The sequence below is a fragment of the Momordica charantia genome (assembly GCF_013281855.1).
Source record: "Momordica charantia cultivar OHB3-1 chromosome 10 unlocalized genomic scaffold, Mcharantia_2.0 BLBB01000010.1, whole genome shotgun sequence".
Lineage (NCBI taxonomy): Eukaryota > Viridiplantae > Streptophyta > Magnoliopsida > Cucurbitales > Cucurbitaceae > Momordica > Momordica charantia.
In genome coordinates, this window is record NW_028275158.1 from 5,736,316 (window position 1) to 5,754,294 (window position 17,979).

The window sequence follows — 17,979 nt, forward strand, 5'->3', positions numbered from 1 at the left end:
ATATGATTCCCTCCGGAGATATTTCGACTCTTTCCATCTATAAGAACATATCAGGCTATCTATCAATCGATTTGAAAATAATATGTTCATTTCTGCCATAATAATATGCAGGCGAAGCGAACAAATTTTATTTTGGAAAAGCCAAATAGAAAGATTCGATTCTAACTTCGTAGAGTTGGTGCTGTTGTTGACTGTGCGTAGGGTCGTCACCCACTCCGGGCGCTTAGGGACTTTTGTATTTGGAACAGATGACAATATTTTGTAGATGCCTCCAATCAAGCTTTTGTTGCGACATGCTATGTTTTCTCCCCTATTGCTAGTAGGTTGCTGGGTCGCACACTAAGCACACATGTTTTGGCTTAATTTAATGGCTACTTGTAAACCTTTAACATAGTTCAATTGATTAAAATAAATATTTCAGAGATCGTGAACTTCAATTCTAACCCTACCTATTGTACTAAAAAAAATAAATGGCTACTTAAAAGTTAAATCTTTCCCACATGTTTTTTCCCCCTTATCATCTAATTTATTCCCTGGAATACGAAGTTAGATCATCTTGTGACAACAAAGTACAATAAATTCTAATGTGATCTCTACTCCTACTAGATTGGATATATATTACCCTTTATTCCATACACTATGAAGAAACGAAAACAAATTTAGCCCAAAAACCCTTGAGTCTCACAAAAGGGAAGCACAAACCACAAAACCCATTTGTGAAGCAATTCTCTAGTCTCTTTTTTGCAGTTACTGAAGGCACAATAAATCCATATATTCGCATTGAAGGCAGCCCTTTATTCCCCTCCCACCCTTTTTATACCCCAATTCTTCCATCTCCTCTCATTCTCAACTCATTACCAAAATTAATTGGCCTTCCCATTTCAGCTTATTTTACAGTCCAAATGGCCCACTCCTCCGCCAACGACGGCGAGAAGCACAGGGAATTCGACCGTGACGTTAGAGAAATGGTCTCCTCCCTCACGACTCGCCTAGGTTTGATTCGGAAAGGAGGTAAAAATGCAGCATCGTTGATACTTCGATTTTGCTGATTGTGGCTACTGGCCCCAGGTTGAGTTTAATTTGATTGATAGCAGATCTTGAAGGGACATGTTAAGGATCACACATTGAAAACATATGACTGATATGACCTCTGTTTAGATACTATATTAAATCAATATTACGCTTTTGGGTTATGGTAAATTTAATTTTTTATAGATACCATAAAGTGATACGAATTGAATCTCATAAGTTAAGTAGTATTCACAAATCATGACTATGTGTTTATAAAAATTTGAGGAGTAATAAATAATCTATTTGGATGGCTCTTATTAATTGCTTCAATTATTTTGACGCTCGGTAGCATCAGGAGGCGGTTCAGGCCACCACCATGAAGTGGTGGATGATCAAGGCTCAAGCGTCATCACACTGGCCGGAACCAACACCGGCGCCACCATGCGCGCGGAGTTGAACGGCAAGACGACCAAGCTGGAGGGGGCGGCGGGGGACGAGAACGAGGCCCTCACCTCCTACATCAACAGCAACTTTCAGGCCATAAACAACTCCATCATGTTCGGCGGCAGCTACTCCGGCAACGACCCGGGGGTTCACATGGACATCTCTGATCTCCATGAAGAAGGCCATAAGGGCGACAAAGGTGGGGCTAAGGCCAAGAAGGTGGCCAAGGAGAATGCTGATCAGCCCGGCGGCTCCTGGTTTTCAAAGGAATAATTTTTTGGCGTTGCATGCCAAGTCTTTTATCCAGTTGAATATCATATTATATACATATATATATATTTACTAAAGAAGAGATTTCCATTGTGAGTTTTTCAATTCTCAAAGCTTAATAAAACGGAGTTGAATTCCTTCTCTCATGTTTATATTCTATACAAAAGTTGAAAAAGTTTGAAGGTAGAAAAAATCTATGGTATATAAATAAAAAATAATACTTGATGGTTAAATTTATAAGTAAGAGAGATAAATGTATAAAAAATATATTTTTCTATTTCTTAAAATATTAAAAAACTGTCCAATTTTTATGGGTGGTGAACAAAAAATAGACATTTTTGGCAAGCATAACTATTGTTTACATAAACAAGACTACATCTCAATTTGCATAAGAACTTCTAAGATAGTTAAGTCACGCGAGGCTCAATAGTCTTTTGTTTAGGATACGACCATCAAACAATATCATTGACTATTTAGTTATTTAGTTTGGAATGTATGTCATACCATTATTGAAATATACATTATTGGCAGAAGATTGTGTGTGTATATTGTGTAAGGCTCTAATACAGATGAAAGGGACTTTGAATTTGAATTCTTACTGACAAGGGACTTTGAACAAGATGCACCCCATCACTCCAAATTATGCTTCCAAAAGAAAATCCATAGTCCATCTCAAGAAGGCTCCAAATGGTAACCTTGAACGACAACTTCCTGACCGTAGCGTTGAAGGCCAAAACAGGAGGCTCCACTTCTACCCTCGTTCCAATTGGAGGGTCGATCACAACTCTATAAACGGATGTCAAGTTTCCAACATTAGTGACAGTTCTTGTAACAGTGTTCCAGTTACTTAGCGCTGGAACTGTAATGGAGGGTAAGTTTAAATCCAATATAGAAATTTGGTCTTGTGTTGGGCACTCTGTTTTGTCCTGTGTTAGAACAGAGATGGCTGAGTTGTTGTAACCCATTGAGCAGAAGTAGGAGATGTAATCGGCTGTGGCCATATCGTATATCAGTCCTGGGTTTGCAGCTGCGTTTGGGTTTACTATTCCTCCTCCGTAGTCGAACGGATCCCCACGCTTCCAAGGAGATCCCTCGGTGAGAATCGGGACGCCAGACGAAGAGTGGGTGTTCCATGCTGCAGTGAGTGAGTGACATGTTTAAGTGATCAAGTGATATCACTGAATCAAAACAAAGAAGGCAAACACTTAACAGCAGCAGGGTTATAGCCTTATAGGATACCAGTTGTGACGATGGCTGATTTAATGGCAGCAGGGGACCAAGTGGGATGAAGTGATTTGAGAAGAGCCACAATGGCTGAGACATGAGGCGTTGCTATGGAAGTTCCAGTTTGTATGGTGAAACCTCTATCATTTGTTGGGTCGAGTGGAGAAGTGGCTGCTAATATTGCCACTCCAGGTGCGGCTACATCCGGCTGTTCAATAAACCACAGTCAGTTAATAATCATTGGGTTAATAGAGCCAAAACAGGAGAAAGAAAACAGCCAGGCCAAGAGAGTCGAAGTCGCAGTGCCTAGGCACTACATCAAGATGCCTAGGCGCCATCCTCAGCGTCATGGTGCAATGAACCCAAGAGAAGAGATGCAGCAAGCGAGCTACCGAGAAGGCAGCAGCTAGGCGATGTCCTGCAGTGCCACGACACTACTGACTCTGTTTCTGCCTAGAATTTCGTTTTTCGAGTCCTTTTTCGTTTAGGCTTTATATTAGGTGTAGAAGTCCCTATAACTAGGTGTTTTGAGCATTGTATTCGTTGGTATAGAATTTACTTGAGTGGTCATGAACAGTGTTTGAAAAAGAGTTTTAGTGGGTTTAGCGAGGATGTCTTCAATTGTGTAATTTTAGATAGTCATTATTATGATACTAACAATTTACGGTAGATCTATTGTATTTATTTTCCATTAAAAAAATAATAATAATCCTAGAATCATCCCACTGTTGAGAGTAAGTTACCTTGAGAATGGCTGGTGCAACAGAGTTGGGACCTCTGGATGAGAAATATGCAATGTGTGCGGAAATGGGGTTGCCCGTGATGGTTCTCGAACGGCCCAATCTCACCAAAGGAGAACTACACGGTTCAAAAAACTCTCATTGCCAGGTACAAGATAAGATAGCAAGGCAAATTTGCGTTCTGGCTCTTACCTGGTGGCTCGGATGTAATAGAAAATCTTGGACCCAATCTCCAAATCGACTAGAAAACAGGGGAAATCGTCGGCACATGCGAACCAGATATCATCAGGATGCCTCGCCACGATCAGCCCCACGCCGTTTCCTGCTTTCACTGCCTCCGCCGCTCTCGATATCGCTATTGGATTCATCGCCACCGCTCTGCTGAAGCAGAGCACCACTTTTCCAGCCATCCATTTGCTGCCATTCACTAATGGCACCAATTCGCAGAGGCTGCAACGTTGGGTCATTCACAAATTCAGTCATTTTTCTATACTTATGAAAATGAAGTCATTAATTTAACTAACCCTGCAACTTCTTGCCGCAACCCCGATCCTGGGTATACCAAGCCACTGTATCCAATCTCCTCCCCGGAGAACAGAGTCTGCCCCTGCAACAAGTAAGGCCATATTAATCCTGAATTCACTTCATAAATTTGATCAAACTTATAAATTCATCAAAATTTTCAACCTACGAGAAAAGTGTTGTTATTTCCCAGAACAATGGTTGCCAGAAAAGTTCTGTCCATGGAGCTGGCTGCAACATTCAAGATCCATGGCGAAGTGTTCAGCACCGTCTCCGAAGATGGCCCGTCATTTCCGGCGGAACAGACCACCGGAATGTTCCTCGATATGGCATGAAAGGACCCAATTGCGACCACGTTCTCTTCATCCACTTCCGGAAACAGAGGAACGCTTTTCCCCAGCGACAGAGACAGAACGTCCACTCTGTCCTGAACGGCGTCGTCCAGCGCCTTCAGGACGTCCGCCGCCGCGCACTGGCCGCCGCCGCTGGGCAGACTCCAACAGGCTTTGTACATGGCCAACCGCGCCCGCGGTGCGCCGCCCCTCAGAGTCCCGCCGGCCAGGCCTCTGTAGCTAACGTTGCTCACGAAAGAGCCGGCGGCGGTGCTCGCCGTCTGAGTTCCGTGTCCGTTTGAATCTCTTGGGGAAATAAATTCTGTGGCTGAGGATCTGTTGAATTCGCCGAATTCTGCTTTGAACCCATCCACGTACCAACGGGCTCCTATGATTTTTCTATTGCAGTTTCTTGAGGCATTGAATTTCTCTCCAGATTTACAGGTGCCTCTCCACCGCCGTGGCACCGGCCCCAATCCGTCGTCATTGAAAGCCTCCGATTCCGGCCAAATCCCTGAAAAGTTAACCCGATTACAGACCTCTGTTATTTTTTCTCCTTTGTTAAATTACTATTCAACTCAAAAGCAGCTTAAATTGACCTGAATCGATGATTCCGATGATTATGCCATCACCCAAATTACTGCTGTGCAGAAGATTCGGGGAATATGGAGAAGGGGAAACTCCGAGGAAATCCCAACTTCTGGTAGTATGGAGATCATAGAGAACATTTGGAAGAACTCGAAGCACCCCAGGAATCTCTACAGTTCAGTGATTAAGAGCAGCATTCCAACTTTTCATCAACAAAAACCAAAACCCACATAAAAAAAAAAAATCAGTGAGAAACAAATTTATAGTACATATACCAGCGAGCTGATGAGCCTGAGACTTGGTGAGCTTGGCCGCGAACCCAGAAAACGCATGTTTATAACTGTACACTGTCGCTTTCGAGGCCTTTTTCTTGCTTCAGTCAATAAGATAAATAGTTTATTTGAATCAGATTTTGAGCCTTATGGATTAGAATATTTAGAAAATTAGGAATTTGCAATTACCTTCCCAATATAGTAGCGAGAAGATCATGATGTTGCTTCTTCTCTCCGAGGTACACGATGTGAAGAAGCTGATCAAATTCAGAAATATAATTGTAAGCTGCTTCTAAAAAAGGGAACTTTAACTATTTCGATGTTGGGTTTCTTTCTGAATCTCTAATACGAACCTCGCCACTTGCCTCTGGTTTTGCAGTCGGTTTCTGGAAGACGAAGACTGATGCGTATAAAATCAGTACAAGGAACCATCCCCTGTTTCTCATCTTGTCTTGTCAGTGTCACTATAAAGTTAAGAGATCACAGTAATGGGTTTGGACTGAAGTTCTTCATCAGATTATTCCAACACAAAACTAATAGAAACCAAGAAAAGCTTTTGTTTTTTTACCTGTTATGGCGATGAACTAGATTGAAATATGTGCAAATCTAAGAAAGTTTCGGTGCGGTGCTTTGGTAGGAAACTTCAGGTCTGCGGAAATTGTGGCTCCAGAAAAGTCTTGTTTGAATGAAAATTAATTTAGGATAAAGAACCATCTTGTTTATTTGTGAAATCAAAAGCCCCCTCGAATTGGAATCAAAATTTCCCTTCCATTGATGATATTTACCCAATGAAACCAATGATTTGAGTGAAATGAACGGCAGGATTTACATCAAACTTTCTATTCACTTAAAAAAGGAAATAATTATTTTTGACCTGGAATGCCCTATTTTGATCTCTTCCTCTCCCATCGAGGCTTGCAACATGTGGGGAGGGGTTCGAACTCATCACTGACCTTAAAAAAAATAATTTAATTTCTCTACAACCCATCAATTTCATTCTCATTTTGTGTGTCTTATAATTTTTACATTTTCTCTCGTCTAAAACCCATTACTTAGTTGAGTAAACAATATCAAAAGATTTTTTATTCTAATTCTAAAAATTTTGGTAAACAACATTAAAATAATAACATTTCGATTGATTTTTATGTCATTTTTTTTTCATTTTGATTGCAGATAAATAAATGAGACATAAATTATAGGTAAATTTAGTAAAGAAAAATCAAATAAATACCAAAAAAAAAATATATGGAAGCCCTCTCTTGGATGTCATGCTGGATCAAAGGAATTTCAGACCTCGGCTCACGAGCGAGGGAGACCCAGCCCATTTTGCACTAGAAAAAATGAAGCCCATATATGGTACCCACGAATTCATATTGAAAATGAAGCCCAGCCCATGTTGGAATATTTGGCCGCCACCTTCTAAGCAATTTTTTTTTTTTTTTTAGTACCACTTTCTAAGCAAATAAAGAAAGAATTGATCATAAAACAAATCAAAGCATACAGTGGATCAGGTGTGAAGATTCAGCCAAAAATATCTTGGGAATCGACAATAGCTAAGTGTCGTGGATATCACTGTTCAAACTATGCATAGTTGGCATTCTACCAAGCTCATTACTAGTTAGATTTGTCAACATTTCTATATTTCAATCCAACAAAACAAATTTTTATTTTGTAACAAATAATTTTATTTGTTGTGGTTGTCCCCATCTTAACCTGCGATGTGTGTGGTGGAACTATAATTTAATTTTCTTTTGCTCCCGTATCCAGTTGCATGTACTAGCTTCCATGAATACTTTCTCAAATTTATGGGGCATCTGCAAATGTATTTAAAAGGTGAATTTAGAAACAAATAAATCTAAATCAAAAGTAAAGATTAAAAAAATACAACCACACATTTATTTAGATCACGCATGGTAACTTCTAACTATCCTTACAAATCAACATAAGTATTTTCAACATGTTTATCTTCTCTCGCATGTTTTCTAAGAAAATTTTCTTAAGACAGTAACCTAACATAAGATTGGTCCCCATAAAATTCATAAATCTACGGCATTCAAGGCCACTAAAAAGACAAGATAATACAAGCATATATTCCTTAACCACCTCTTTAATTTTTCCTTCAACGAAATCCAACCGCAATACACTTTAGTGAGTACGCTTTTATGGCACATTTGGTGGGAGCACAACAACTAGATCAGTTCATCTATTTATGCTTCTTTAGAAGCGTATCCAACGTCACTATAGAAATTATTGGGTATAAGGCAAAATGGAATTATGAGGAAACCATCATAAACTCAGGGGGAAAAAAAGAAGAAAAATAAAAATAGAGATGAGAGATTAGAAGATTAAAGGGTGGCTGGTGCAATATCATATGATATATATATAAATATGTGTGTATGTGCATCTGCCCCCATAAACAAACATAAAAGAATTATATGAAGTATATGATGAGATGAATAGAGGGGTTGAACATGGGACTGTGTGAATGGATCAGTGAATAGAATAGAATAGAATAGGGGGGAAGAGACAAAAGAGCCGCCAACTGGAAGTAGTAGAGTGCGCGCGCGGCGTGGTCCAAACGCCAATGCCAATGCCATGTGCATCTGCGTGGGCGCGCGAGAGGGCGGGGCGGGGCGTGGCGTGGCGGGGGAGTGGCGGGGCGGGGCGGGGCTCTGGCCTTTGCCTTACCTTCGTGGTCCTCACCCTACGCCTCCCACGTACCTCCTATATGCTACCATCCAACCAAACACATGCATTCAAATTTCTCTCTTCCAAATTAAAAAAGGCAGCCAAGAGTGGGAAAACTCGAAACAATTTATATGGGAATGGGAGGTCTTGTGTCTCCACTCTCACCATTGCCATTAATAACCCCACAGTGATGTGTCATACTCCATCTCCCCCTGGCCCCCCTCTCACTTTCCTCTACCCTCCTCGTCCTAGACGGATTACTAATGCTTTAACTGTATTATTTATTGGACCTGGACCATTTCGCTGCCCTTTTATCTTTTGCCTTCCACGTGCGCCCTCTTCGATCTCTTCTTCACAATCCTTTCTCCAACGCGCGCTTGCTTTCGCTTATCAATCACAATACCATATCATCTTGATATGATCTTGAACAAATTTTCCTTGTTAAGAACAATGCTTTTCATTCCCTCTAATGGACACTCATATGCAACTTTTAAATTGATGCTATTTTTCCAAGATATCTATTCTAGTCACTAGTTTTAGAAAAAGAATCGTTTTTTACTACTTGGCGTTAATTTATCGTCGATTATTCAATAAATAAATAACTTGGGTTTTTCTAGTTATGTATTAACATGTTGACGTCAGCCTGTAAAACAATTGAAATAAACAAAACCCTAAATCAGTTTTTTTTATTTTTTTATTGTGAGATTATGTGAAACCTAATTAAAAAAATTTATACAAGCAAGCTTAGGGTTATGGTATGGTATCCCCTGTTCTGTAGCTGGCTGGCAACATGGCTGGTTCCTCATTTTAATATTCGGAATATGCATAAATTTTAAGTGTCTTTGGAGGACTCATGGGCTGGTTTTATAGCCTTGATGTTAGTAGAGTATATATTATTCATAATTAATCTCTTTTTTTACTTGAAATTACAGTGAGATTGGATGTTTAATTTGTGTTCTACAAACCATAGACATGGGAATCACCTCTCTGTCTCAATTAGAATATATTTATTAAATTAATATTTGTTATGATATGGTCTGGTGACACATTAATTAGTGCAATTTTGACCAACCTAGCTAAACAGGTAGAGGCCAAATTCTTGCCTTGTTGTGACCACCACAAATCTCTCTAACACCCATTTGCATATATTAATTAAAACATTTTAATTAATTACCCATGGTTGTGAATTTGGACCATATACGATTTTAAAATTTTTATTATGGTTCTTATAGTTTGTGTTTAGAATCATATTCAGTGATTCTATTATTTTAAAATTTTATTCAAATATTAAAATTTGGTTAGACCTAACAAAACGTTTGTGTTGTTATATAGTAATGGTCACTGCTATATTGAAAATGTGATAGAATCTTTTGATCATATTTTTGGCTCAATCAGAATCTTTAGATATTATTTTTCTCAAATGTTATTTTGGCATCTTGGGTTTGGCATAGATTCAAGTATTATTTTTGCCTAGGAAATTCTTTTACCTCAAAAAATTGATGTTTTTATCGAATAATGGCTATATGATTGCAACCCAAACCAAAGCCAAATTTTAAAGTTGAATGCAATTGTAGCTACCATTTGGCATCTTTGGATCGAAAGGAATAAGGGAATTTTCATGGGTGCTGTAGCTGAAAATGCAACCCCCTTTTAGACGAAATTGTTTTATCTACCTCAACTTGGTCAAAAAGAGATCCACTTTATTTTGTAATTATAATATCTCCAATATTGACCTTAATTGATGTGCTTTTACATAAGCCTCCTTTTGATGTATGTAATGATGTATGTACCTTACATACGTGAATGAAATGGATTCTTATAATAATAATAATTAAAGAAAAAGTAACACGCTTTTTGTTTACTTGCTCGTGAGTTACATTTTATATATATATAAAGGAAATCACTTTATTGATGAGTACGTATGTGAATAACATACCAAGGAGGCTATTTTTCCGTTCAAAGATATATATAGGAGAAGTTTAATTGAATTACAACCAAAAAAGTCCTTTGAAACGAAATTGAAACTTTTTAAACTATAAAAATAAATTATGAAATTAAGTACAAACTATTAAAACTAAATTGGTAATTTAATCATAATCAAAATTGTTTCAAGCTAAATATAACATTAATTAGTTAGATATTTGTACCTCTCCATTATTATGGGCAGTACTACATTTCAATTTCCACCTCTTATTCCCCAATGCAATGGTACCATATTAAAATATATATATATATATATATATATATATATATATATATATATATCCAAATAACTTAGCTTGTTACTATCTAACAAGTTCAATCTTTCACGGTGTAATTATTGAACTAAAAAAAACAACTGTACTTTCCTTTTATAAGACAAAATAATTAATTAATTGACTATTTATCGAAAAGAAAACTTAATTAATGGACTAAAAACCCACAAGCCTAAGTGTTTTTGTGGAGCAACTAACTTAATTATATTATATACTCCAACACAAAACCAAATGGCAATTAAATTTATTTAATCCTGAAACCCTTTCCATTAATTAAACTATAATTTTCAAATTATGCATTCAGTAGCCTGAAAAGTCACCTGTCGTTTTGCTAAAACACATGTACCCTTAATTAAACACTAAACAAAGTCTGGATAAGAGATAATCCCCAACCATCAAGGGATTATAACATTAATTACAATATATTTTATTCTTAGCTTAATTAATTAATCCTGTTGATAACGTTCATGTGACAGTAGAGTATAGAGTTGCAGTCCCAAATTTTTAATAAATGTAATTCAAAAGTACATTGCCAGCATGTATATTTGATAATTTGGCTTCGAATAAAAAATAACTTTTATAATTTGAATGTCAATATAATGTGTTCGATGAGCTCAAAAAATTAGATCGATTATATTTTCCAAGTCAATGAATCTCACCTCTAATTAGGGATTTTTATTGGTTTTGTGTTCTCTTAAACATATAATATAATATAATCATATGAAATGTTTGTTTTTTTGTTTTTTGTTTTTTTAATCTTCGTGCCTGCTACAAGTTAAAAGTTGTTTGCCTTTCTTTTTTTCACGGGCGGGAGTTTAATATGGAAAAGATTTGTCACGTTGTTTCTTCAAGTTGGTTTTCTACAAACATTATCTTTAAGAAAAAATAATAATAAACGATATTATGTGGAAAGCTAATTCGCTTTTTCTTTTTTCTTTTTCTATAGTTGGAGATTCATTTCAATTTTAATATAGTCCTTATGATTTTAAAATTATGGTTTAAGTAAATTTCTTAAAATGTTTCTACTATATTATAATAAACAATTTTCTTGATATTTATTTTACCCGACTCTCAAATTTTAGTACACTCTATTTTTTTAGTAAATTATTCATTAGGTCAATTTAACTGTTGAACGCTAACTTATCACTTTTTTTCTATGATGTCTAAATATGATATCTCTCAGGTAAGAAAATTGAAAACATTGATTTTACAAAATCATAAGGACTTTAATGAAACTTTCTTTCCTTATCAGGAAAATAAACCAAAATATTATTAAATGATCCCACAATCTGAATACAAGGAATGGGACGCCTTTAATTTATTTAATTTCCTAAACAAAACAATGATAATATAATTAAAATGAAAAGTCAAAATTGAATTTTGACAATCTTTAAAAAACCGAAGAGGGGCTTCTAGTAATGGGAGTCCCTTGGTTTATATATAAAGGCCGCCCCTAAACTAAACATTTCAAAATGTCTCATAGTCAATGTTGGGGTTGTAACGTTCGGCGTGTAAGAAGTGCAAACAAACTTCCACGTTGCATAAGGAGAAGAAGATCGAGAGTATATATGTAAGGGACAACATCTCTATTAATATGAGGTTTTTTTTTACCTTTTTGTGAAGTCAAAAGTGGACAATATCATATCAATATACTTAGATACTGTGGTCCTTAACCGTAAATAAGGAGCTGTGGTTGGCTTCTAGAAGTCTACTCCCCTCTAATTCTTCCCATTTCTTTAATCAAATACTTCCACATTTTTCTCCCTTTATAATTTTTTTGTAAAGATACCGGAATCATTTCATTAGATATGTGAGAAACATACCAAATATGAGAATCTAAATGAAAGCCCTTCAATTAAGAGAGGCGGAAGGTATATCATAACTATAAAAAAAAATTGGAATTAAATGACCAAGAGGAAGCTACAACAATAATATCATATCACAGATGGCTTAACGTGTTAGAGCCATCTCCAAAGGTTCTATTGTTCTTTTCCAACCAAACCAACTGACCGTAGTATATAACCCACCGGACAAACTGATCATATATTATATTGTCATTAATCATATATTTTATCCTCTCTTCCATTCCCCTCTCTCTTTCTCTATAAATTACAAAACAATTAACAAAAAGAAGAGTTTTGTTGATCTTGTCTCATAATCTTGATCTTGATCTTACTTTGATATTGATCATCTAGAGTATATAGCAAGTAGGGGAGATCAGTAGTCAAACCCTAAGGTGTGTGGAGCTGTATATATGTGTGGCAATTGTAATAATTGAAAAGGCAAAGGAAAGAAGAAAAAAAAATGGTCCTAAAGTGGGGTTGGGTAGTTTTTCCCCAGTTGAGCAATTTTGTATTCCAATAATAACCTCATGGCCTCTAAAACAGCTGTCTTTTTTTTTTTTTTTTTTTTGAGCCCACTTCCCCTATATGCTTAATTTCCTATCATTAATTATTAATCAAAGAAGAAAAAAAAAAACTTAGTGTATATATAAACTAGGGCTACAGGGATGTTGACACAGACAGCCTCACATGAGCCCAACCAGGTCAATACATGGGGACCCTCCTCTCCCCTCATAACTCATAGCCATAACCCTTTTTTCTTCTCTCTCTCTCTCTCTCTAAGAGAAGTAATTAAAAAGCAGACATTTTTCAATAGCTCACCTCTATCCCTTTCTGGGTTTTTTTTTTCTTTTTTTTTCTTTTTTCTCTTCTTGTTCTTCTCCAAATTTCCCCTCATCCCCCATCCCCCATCTCCCAATAGCAACTCCATTATCACCCTCTTTTGGAAACGTGAAAAAGGTCCTCTTTTTCCATCTGGGTTTTGTGGGTTTTATGTTTCACAACTCCACATCATGGATTTTGGGTCGTCCACAAGATTTCCCCAAGAGATTATAGCGATGAATCAGCAGCAGCAGCAGTACGGGCAGCCTGAGGAGGAGGAGATGGAAAAATCCTCCCCTGGAGATCATCATCATCATCAATACGGCTCTTCCCTTTTTATAGAGAAGGAGCACATGTTCGATAAAGTTGTTACCCCAAGCGATGTGGGAAAATTGAACCGCTTGGTCATCCCAAAACAGCACGCCGAGAAGTACTTCCCCTTGGATTCCTCCTCCAACGAGAAGGGCCTGCTCTTGAACTTCGAGGACCGTACCGGCAAATCGTGGCGGTTCCGTTACTCCTACTGGACCAGCAGCCAGAGCTACGTGATGACCAAAGGATGGAGCCGCTTCGTCAAGGAGAAAAGACTCGACGCTGGTGATATCGTGTCCTTCCAACGCGAGGTTGGTAAAGATCGCTTTTTTATTGATTGGCGCCGCCGCCCAATTGTTGCTCACACCGCCACGCCGGACTTCCACCACCACCACCACCACCTCCACGGCGGCCCAATTCCGCAGCACCATTTTCAGGTTCACCAGTGGAGGAGTAGTAGTAGTAATAATCCTTTAGCCACACCCTTATCTTCTATTCCCAGGGACCACGTTTTCCACTTGAGTAGTAGTAGTAATCATCATAATAATAATAATAATAATGTCAGCCTATTTCATAATTATTCCACCTATAACAATAATCCCATCATCTATGGCGCTGGTTTGGGGTCTCCGGTTGTTTACCACCTCAGATCCGCCGCGGCTGGCGGTGGGGCACCGCCGCAGGAGGCCGTGTTGGAGTCGGTGCCGGTGGCGGGTCATGGAAATGGGAGGGCTGCAGCCAAGACATTGAGGCTGTTTGGGGTGAACATGGAATGCGCCGTGTCGGAGGAACACTCGGATGAATGCGACGTAACAACGTCGTCGTCCGAATTCCGTCTTTACAATGGAATGCCAATGTCGATGTCATTGCCAATGCCGACGCCGAACAACAACGACATCATCCCGACTACTGACTTTTTCGGAAAAGGGAAGTCGTCGATGTCGTCGTCCTTTGATTTTGGTACCTGACAAACTCAATCACTTCTCCAGAAACATTTGGACAACAATAGAGAGAGGATCAAAACAGTGAGCATAGCTATTCAATTTTCAGTCTTTTTTTCCTTTCTTTCTTTACCTTTCATGGTTCCTTATTCATATCAAACTAAAAAAATTAATAGGTAGAATGTTGGGATTTCCGACTACTCTACCTGGTTCTGATATGCCTTAATCGTTGAACTATCTTTATCTGCATCGTTTGTGATCAATTTTAGCTGTGGGGATAACGAATGATTATACAATATATTATGTACAAACGCCATGTTTTTGTCCTTTGTAGGGCCTTTTGGATTAGACCTCGTGGACAAGAGTTTCAGAGAGGCTTTGCTGTTAACGGAAATGTAAGTTTAAGTTAAGGGGAAGGATGCCTTTAATTTTATGCTCTGTCCATAGAGCATAGAATAAATTAATGAGAGCTTCATCAATTAACAATTAACAATTAACAATTATTCCTTTTTCTTTAAAATAGATATATAATTTGTTTCATATATTGGTATAGGTGCTGATTGCTGTCTCTACTTGGTTGGACAAAATGGCAAAGCCCATGCAGGTTTTGGCAGAGAAAAAAAAGTTGCAGAGATATATAGCTGCTCTTTTAAAAGGTTAGCTATTGATATATAAAAAATATCCATCTTCTTCATATATTATATTCATACATTTTTTTTGAACCTTGATTTTGCTCCCTTCATTTTTGTTCTCCTCTCTCACTTTCCAAACTTGGGTACTAATAATGATGATGAAAATGTATGTGTGTGCTGAATGGTAAAAATTTGTTCTTTCTTTTTCATTCTTTTTGTTCTCTTCTGATCACTAAATCCAATTATTATTTTTCTCTACGAACAAACTTTAACTACTGTAGTTTACGCAGTAAATTTTGCTGTGTGGCTTTTGTATCAAGTTTGCTAAATGTAGCAACTGTGCGATTTCACTGTTTTCATTTATGCCATTTTGTTCACTTATATTACCAATTTCTTCATATGAAGGATCGAAATTAATATTCTTTCTCCTTTATTTCTCTCTCTTACTATAAATGTATGTCATGGCTGTGTTGTATATTAGAGATAAATCAGTTTTGATCTTTCTACTCCAATTTGATGTGATTGATTGTGTTTAATTTCAATGAGCTGATCAAGTGCTGTATATTGCAATATGCGTATATCAAATTTATGGGTAAAACCTTGTGAAAGTAATCTGATCAATATTTGTGCAACAAAATTTTTAAGTGATATAGTTCTGGTAACCAATTAATGATAAATTGAAGGACGATGAAATTATGTAAAATGGACTATAATTGAGTCCAAATGACTAGGTAGTCAAGTTATTATCATCTCATACCAAAGTTCCATTTATACCCTTCAAAACACATATACCTATTCTCAATCTTCAAAAAGAACTTGATCAAAGTATTTATAAGACCATTTACACATCCTATCAAAGTTTATTTGTAATTATAATATATCTATCATTTCTCCAAATTGAATTGTTTTCTTCTGACCTCTCTCTTTCGTATGTTTCTCACAGACTCCGAATGAAAAAAGTATTTATACTCTTATAACTGATGATTTTACTCTTATGTTTATAGTACTTTTTTCCTTCAATCTGTGTAGATAATGTTAGAATTTTATGATACACTTGTTTATGAACAAACACTCATGTTTTACTAGGCTTCTTCTGATGTGTCCATAAAATTATACTACTTACTATGTTTCTTTCTTTGTCGGATATTGCTTGGTTGCATACCTTATTGAATATATTTAATTAGTAATTTAATATCCAAAATTTCATGTTTTGCCATGTGAAATCTAAGCTTTTTAGCATGGGAATTCTGATAAATGAACCGCAATCATATATACATTATATATTTATCTTGTCTTGATGTAGGTTATATATTAGAATGTTCTTAATTACACAGGATAGATTTTATATTGATAAAAGAGATTTGGGGGTTAGTTTTATTTGGAGGGAAAGAAAAAACATTTAAGAGTTAGGACACAATACAAATCTATGGAAGTGATCTTTTCATAGGGTTATGTTTATAGAAACTAGAGTGTTTTTGTAAAACAGTTGGAAAGTGGTGTGTCTAACTGAAGTAGAAATTTCAGAATATGCATTGATTAAGTGCTTTATCTAAAAGCATATAAGATCATTTTGAAAAGGGATTTGATTTTAATTACGTTAAAAATACTTCGAAACATTGAAGAACCTATAATATAACTCACCCCTACGATAGCAGGGAGAGAAAATTTAGCCAAATAGATAGTTCGATATAGTTGAAGAGTTTAATTTGAATAATTTAGCCAAATAGTCTAGCTGGAGTCCCTGATCGTATACTAGTTTAGAGGTCTCAAGTTTGAACATTCCGGTAGTTTAATACCAAAAATTTTTTATGCCTCCCAAGTCTAGACCTTGAAGCTGGCACAAGTATCTTTAGTTATAGGTACAGGAGCGCAAAGCTAAAAAAAAGGGGGGGCAAATTGGCTTATAATATGAAATTCCCTCCCAGATATATACACTTTACTTAATAAATAGGATTTGCACTAGTTTTTTTTTTTTTTTTTTTGGTATTTACACCCTTAAAGCATTTGCAATTTGAATTCTCCCACCTTCCATTTATGCCCTTACAAAAAAAATATAGTTATAATATAATTTTTATCACTTTCTCTAGATTTTAGGGTTGGTCAAAATGTTATAAATCATGGTTTGGACCAAAGAACATAGGAGTTAAACCATAAGAGACAAAATGGGAAGAGATGGTGATGTTGCCCCCAATTGAAAATAATCCTGGGATAAATGCTTTGTCTCTGACACTATTATATATTCAACTACACTGCACAAGAACAAATTTTGACATTTTAAATTCTGCATACCCTAGTCTTGTTTTGCTATATACATAGGAATTAAATCAACAACAACCTCATAGAATTAGAGAAATTAAAGCTTCTTTTCTTGTAACACACACACATTAAATACATACAATAATTAGATCATGTAATAATTAATGATATATATCTATATCTTCTCATTTTCCTTGTTATTGATTTTGTTATTGATATCTCATGAACTTGAATGTTTCTCATCTTGGTGTTGTGCAGTTTTTGGATGGATGGCAGTGGGAAGCAATAATATTGGTGTTTTTCCTGGTTTTTTTTGGTTGACTCACTCACTCACAAACTAGCTTGGTGTGTTGTTCTTATAGGTTTTTGAGATCTTTCCAAATTGTGGCTATATATATATATATATATATATATATATGAAATCTCTGTGTAAAAACTAGTACATGATTTGAAGTTTCCTCATAAACTATATTATTATATTAGTAAAATATTCAACTAAATTTTTTTTTAGGACAGCTTACACACATCTATACTAATATCAGGGAACAACTGTGACTTCTACTACATTTGGTTGTCAAAACAACTCATAGGATATTAAATAAGTAGTTGGTGGCCACCATGGTTTAGACTGTTTTTACTTAAATGTATGATACAAATCTTAATACTACTAATCTTCTTTATAGAGAGAGAAAAAAATTAAAATGGTGAATTAATATTTTTTTTCTCCATCTTTTTCTTTTCTTTATTAGGGAAACACACCATTCATTGAAAAAAAATGTGAGAAACATGTCATAGACGGGCTAAGTGAAATCACTCCAATGCAGAGGAA

General features: G+C 36.4%; 3 protein-coding genes across 4 annotated transcripts; 2 read left to right on the plus strand and 1 right to left on the minus strand.

Annotated features, from left to right (window-relative positions):
* The first annotated feature begins 834 nt into the window (after window positions 1-834).
* Window positions 835-1,871, plus strand: LOC111008382 (uncharacterized). Of its 2 annotated transcripts, none has more exons than XM_022281065.2 (2): window positions 835-1,011; window positions 1,367-1,871. In XM_022281065.2, the coding sequence occupies exons 1-2, from the start codon at window positions 903-905 to the stop codon at window positions 1,726-1,728; spliced, it is 471 nt and encodes a 156-aa protein (XP_022136757.1). In that variant the 5' UTR covers window positions 835-902; the 3' UTR covers window positions 1,729-1,871. The 2 variants fall into 2 exon arrangements, with proteins under 2 accessions (XP_022136757.1, XP_022136756.1); XM_022281064.2 differs by having other exon boundaries at window positions 836-1,011; window positions 1,361-1,871.
* Window positions 1,872-2,145: 274 nt separating this feature from the next.
* LOC111008525 (subtilisin-like protease SBT3.5) lies at window positions 2,146-6,129 on the minus strand. Its single transcript, XM_022281268.2, has 11 exons — window positions 5,972-6,129; window positions 5,757-5,867; window positions 5,593-5,660; window positions 5,407-5,504; window positions 5,143-5,301; window positions 4,381-5,057; window positions 4,214-4,296; window positions 3,882-4,139; window positions 3,693-3,807; window positions 2,965-3,157; window positions 2,146-2,860 (listed from the first exon to the last, which is right to left on the minus strand). Exons 2-11 carry the CDS (start codon window positions 5,847-5,849, stop codon window positions 2,286-2,288), a joined length of 2,319 nt encoding a protein of 772 aa, XP_022136960.1. The 5' UTR covers window positions 5,850-5,867; window positions 5,972-6,129; the 3' UTR covers window positions 2,146-2,285.
* A 6,735-nt stretch (window positions 6,130-12,864) lies between these two features.
* LOC111008161 (B3 domain-containing protein Os03g0120900) lies at window positions 12,865-17,660 on the plus strand. The gene is made up of 4 exons (XM_022280761.2): window positions 12,865-14,346; window positions 14,597-14,657; window positions 14,816-14,918; window positions 17,409-17,660. The coding sequence occupies exon 1, from the start codon at window positions 13,201-13,203 to the stop codon at window positions 14,287-14,289; it is 1,089 nt and encodes a 362-aa protein (XP_022136453.2). The 5' UTR covers window positions 12,865-13,200; the 3' UTR covers window positions 14,290-14,346; window positions 14,597-14,657; window positions 14,816-14,918; window positions 17,409-17,660.
* Window positions 17,661-17,979: the final 319 nt, after the last annotated feature.